This window comes from Hylobates moloch, unplaced genomic scaffold (genome assembly GCF_009828535.3).
Source record: "Hylobates moloch isolate HMO894 unplaced genomic scaffold, HMol_V3 SCAFFOLD_6473, whole genome shotgun sequence".
NCBI lineage: Eukaryota > Metazoa > Chordata > Mammalia > Primates > Hylobatidae > Hylobates > Hylobates moloch.
In genome coordinates, this window is record NW_026658748.1 from 1 (window position 1) to 3,900 (window position 3,900).

The following is a 3,900-nucleotide window of genomic DNA, read 5'->3' on the forward strand; positions in this document are numbered from 1 at the left end:
TGCCTGCGCTTCCCCGGCCAGCTGAACGCTGACCTGCGGAAGCTGGCTGTGAACATGGTCCCGTTTCCCCGGCTGCATTTCTTCATGCCTGGCTTTGCCCCACTGACCAGCCGGGGCAGCCAGCAGTACCGGGCCTTGACTGTGGCTGAGCTTACCCAGCAGATGTTTGATGCTAAGAACATGATGGCCGCTTGTGACCCCCGCCATGGCCGCTACCTAACGGCGGCTGCCATTTTCAGGGGTCGCATGCCCATGAGGGAGGTGGATGAACAAATGTTCAACATTCAGGATAAGAACAGCAGCTACTTTGCCGACTGGCTCCCAAACAATGTAAAAACAGCCGTCTGTGACATCCCACCCCGGGGGCTAAAAATGTCGGCCACCTTCATTGGGAACAATACGGCCATCCAGGAACTCTTCAAGTGTGTCTCAGAGCAGTTCACGGCAATGTTCAGGCGAAAGGCCTTTCTCCACTGGTACACGGGCGAGGGCATGGATGAGATGGAATTCACCGAGGCCGAGAGCAACATGAACGACCTGGTGTCTGAATATCAGCAATATCAGGATGCCACGGCCGAGGAGGAGGAGGATGAGGAGTATGCTGAGGAGGAGGTGGCCTAGAACTTTCCTAGGTAAAGGGGGGGAAGCAGTGTGGATTCTTTACTGTGTTGACAGCCATGTGTCACTACGCGCTTGTTCGTTTGTGTCTTCACATCTCCTCCTGCTGCATTTTAAAGCATTTTTATAGTATGTAGTTTTGCCTAATAAAGTATTTTCACAGCATCTGGTTTCCCCTCCAACTTCTTTCCACGGGCCCTCTGGCTACTGCTGCCAGATGCGCACAGTTGTCCTGCAAGGCTGAAGCTGTCTGGGTTTATCACATGCCCAGGAACAAGCATTCCAGTTGCTCCAGGAGGGGTCGGCATGGGCTGTGGACGTGGCAGGCAGGCTTCACACGAACTTGGGGATGCCCTGGGCCTTGGGCAGCGACGTGGTGGAAAAACCTGTTCCTGAAGGCAAGCCTTGGCTTATCCCATGTGCCAAATTCTAGGGGACCAGCTGGCCATGTTTCTGGAACTTTAAAAGGGGTCAGCGACCCTGGTGGACAATGTCCCCAAAGTCCCATCTCGGGGTAGGAATGTGGTCAGACAGCTGGCTCTGGACCAATAATGAAGGGTGGGCAAGTGGGACCCCAGCCACTCCATCACCATGACAGCCTGGGTGTGGCCGTCATTCTCTTAATGAGGTGGGCATGGGATATCTGGCAGGGACTAGGCAGGAATCAAGCCCAGTGTATGTTCACATGCACTGAACCCTATGTAGAAGGGGATTAGGTCCTGGGGGCTGTAGATGGTGGTTGCTGGGCCTGTGTGCTCAGGGCAGTCTCTCCAAAGGCACAGATGGGGTTTCTGAACAGGACCTGGGGAGACAGGCCGGTGCTCACAAATGCTGTTTCCCCCAACTGGCAACCAGTGAGAAAAACGCCTGAGTGGAGGTCTGACCTGCCCCAGTCTGGAGGACTGATCTGCCCCAGTCTGGAGGTCTGATCTGCCCCAGTCTGGAGGTCTGATCTGCCCCAGTCTGGAGGTCTGATCTGCCCCAGTCTGGAGGTCTGACCTGCCCCAGTCTGGAGGACTGATCTGCCCCAGTCTGGAGGACTGATGCTCTCTGGAAAGGTGGCTAATGTGTACTGTCTGCTGTCTCCCTGTCTGCCACTCCAAAACTTCAGAGCAAAAATAATCCAAGATTGTCAGGATGAGCCTGGTGAGGGTGGCACGTTTGGGGACAGGCCCTTCAGCCTGGCAGAGTCTCCTCCCCAGGCTGCTTGGGGAGCCTGGACGGCAAAAGTCTGCTTTGGGAAAGCAGTCAAATGAGAGATGTGTGTGTGAGCTGGGTGCCGGGCAGCCTGCACGGACAGTGCTCTTCTCCCTGGCTCTTGTAGAATTTGTCCATGGCTTGTGTGATGGTCTCTTGGTAATTCCCACCCCCCCCCCACACCCCACAGATAAGATGAAGCCAGCATAGCCTGGGGGTGGGCAGATGTACAGGATCTACCCCAGGTCCCCTGGTCATGCCCACCTGCCTCCAACCTGTCAGGGAAAATAGGTGAAGCCCGTTTTTGTTCTCTAAATGTTGGCAATGGTCTATTGCAGCCAAATGGGAACAGGCAGGCAGGAGAGTGACTCATCTTGAAAGAAGTGGCTCCTGGAAGCTGCTGGGAGGTGGGAGAGGTCCCCCATACTCCCCCAACCTGTTCTAGGAGCAGGAAAAGGGGCCTCTGTGACAGCCCTCCTCAGTGGCCCTCACTGTCTGAGGGGTGTCCTTGCCCAACCCAGGTGCACACCCATCTGAGATGGCCTTGCATGGACCTGGTTGGGAAGGTTCAGCTACAGCAACCACTGGAACCTGCCCACACCTAGTGTCTCCACTCACCTGTGGAGCTAGATGTTCCTCCCTCCTGTAGTGGTACAGCCAGAGTGGCAGAGGGGACAAGTCACTGCTGCAGTTCCCACCTGGGTCTGAGTGGGGGTCAGGCTTGGGTGCCCATGTATTTCCCAATTACCTGGTTCCATGTAGGGGCTTCATGGACAGGAGTGGTGCTTTTCCAGGCCTGTTTTCCATATGCCAGCTACAGGCCCAGGTTTCCCAAGTTTCTGGAGCCCCTCTTCCAGCCTGGCAAGCATGGCATGTTGTAGGGGAAGGACATCAAGCCTACAGGCAGCAGAACCTGTCTGGGTATGTTCTCTAACCTGGAGGCCCCTGGTTGTTTACCTCTTTGGGTGAGAGTCAGCTTAGGATCTCAACATTCTTGCAGGACTTCAGAACTGTACAGACAGTGGCCAAGGAGGGAACAGGAGCTGGGACTGGCAGCTAACCAGAGTGGTGGGGGTTGTAGGGCTCAGTTTGGTCTTGCAGGGAATTCAGGGAGGCTTGGATTTGCTGAAGCTCTGGACAAGCTTGGGCTTGGATATGGAAACAGCATGGAGCAGGGGCCCTTCTGCACACTAGACTCTGAGTAGTTGCACTCTGGTGCATCCATAGGTGTTCCCCACCTGGAGCACAGCTGTGGATAGAAGCAGGGAGAGCTGTGGAGGGAAGAGGAGGAGGAGGGAGTCTCAGGGCAGCCCCAGCATCCAGGCAGAGCCTCTGCAAGTGAGAGGCAGATCCAGCCTGTTGGCCACTTAGCAGCTGCTTAGCCGGCTACAGATCACCTGACCTCTGTTCACCAGTAAATGGGGGTTGCAGTAGCACTTAACTTCTGGGACTTCTGCAGCTTGAAGGGGCAGCAAACACCACGTGCTGAGAAAGCGCTGAACTCAGGCAAGCTTCTCCAAGAGCACCACAGCAGATTAACATCCAGCCTGTACAGGACACCATCAAATCTCCCCATTCCTCATTCCAACGGAAGAAAAGGGAGTCTCTGTCCTAGGGGAGCAAGCACAGGCATATCTATGCAGTGGGCACATGGCCCAGTTGGGGGAAAGGCCCTTGGATACATGTTGGTTTCACCAACCATCTGTGGGTTGGGTTTGGCCTGGACCCCTGTACCCCAGGAGGCCAGTAGCCCCCTGCATGGGAGAGGACTGGGAGGTGGGTGGGAGGGCTGAGCTTTGAGGGAAGCCATTATTTGGCCTCATGGGAAGTGGTGCAGGTAGTTGTTGGTGGCTCAGTTTTGCAGGACCTGGGTGATCACCCAAGGAGTGAAAATGGCCTTTTTATGAGAAATTGCCAAAATTGATGCAAACTCATCAGTCGAAAAGGTGAGCAATACTGACAGTTGGCTTCACCTGCCCCTTCCCCACAAGTAACTGGTGTTCAGAGGTGGATTTGGTTCCTTCCCAGCCTTTCCCCTTTGCATGTAGCTGTGCATGTACTTTTGTGTGTAACATACACATGTTC

The 3,900-nt window shown here is 55.0% G+C and overlaps 1 protein-coding gene across 1 annotated transcript; it reads left to right on the top strand.

Annotated features, from left to right (window-relative positions):
- LOC116465573 (tubulin beta-8 chain-like) lies at positions 1-783 on the top strand. The gene has a single exon (XM_032148591.2). It carries the CDS (start codon positions 55-57, stop codon positions 619-621), a length of 567 nt encoding a protein of 188 aa, XP_032004482.2. The 5' UTR covers positions 1-54; the 3' UTR covers positions 622-783.
- Positions 784-3,900: the final 3,117 nt, after the last annotated feature.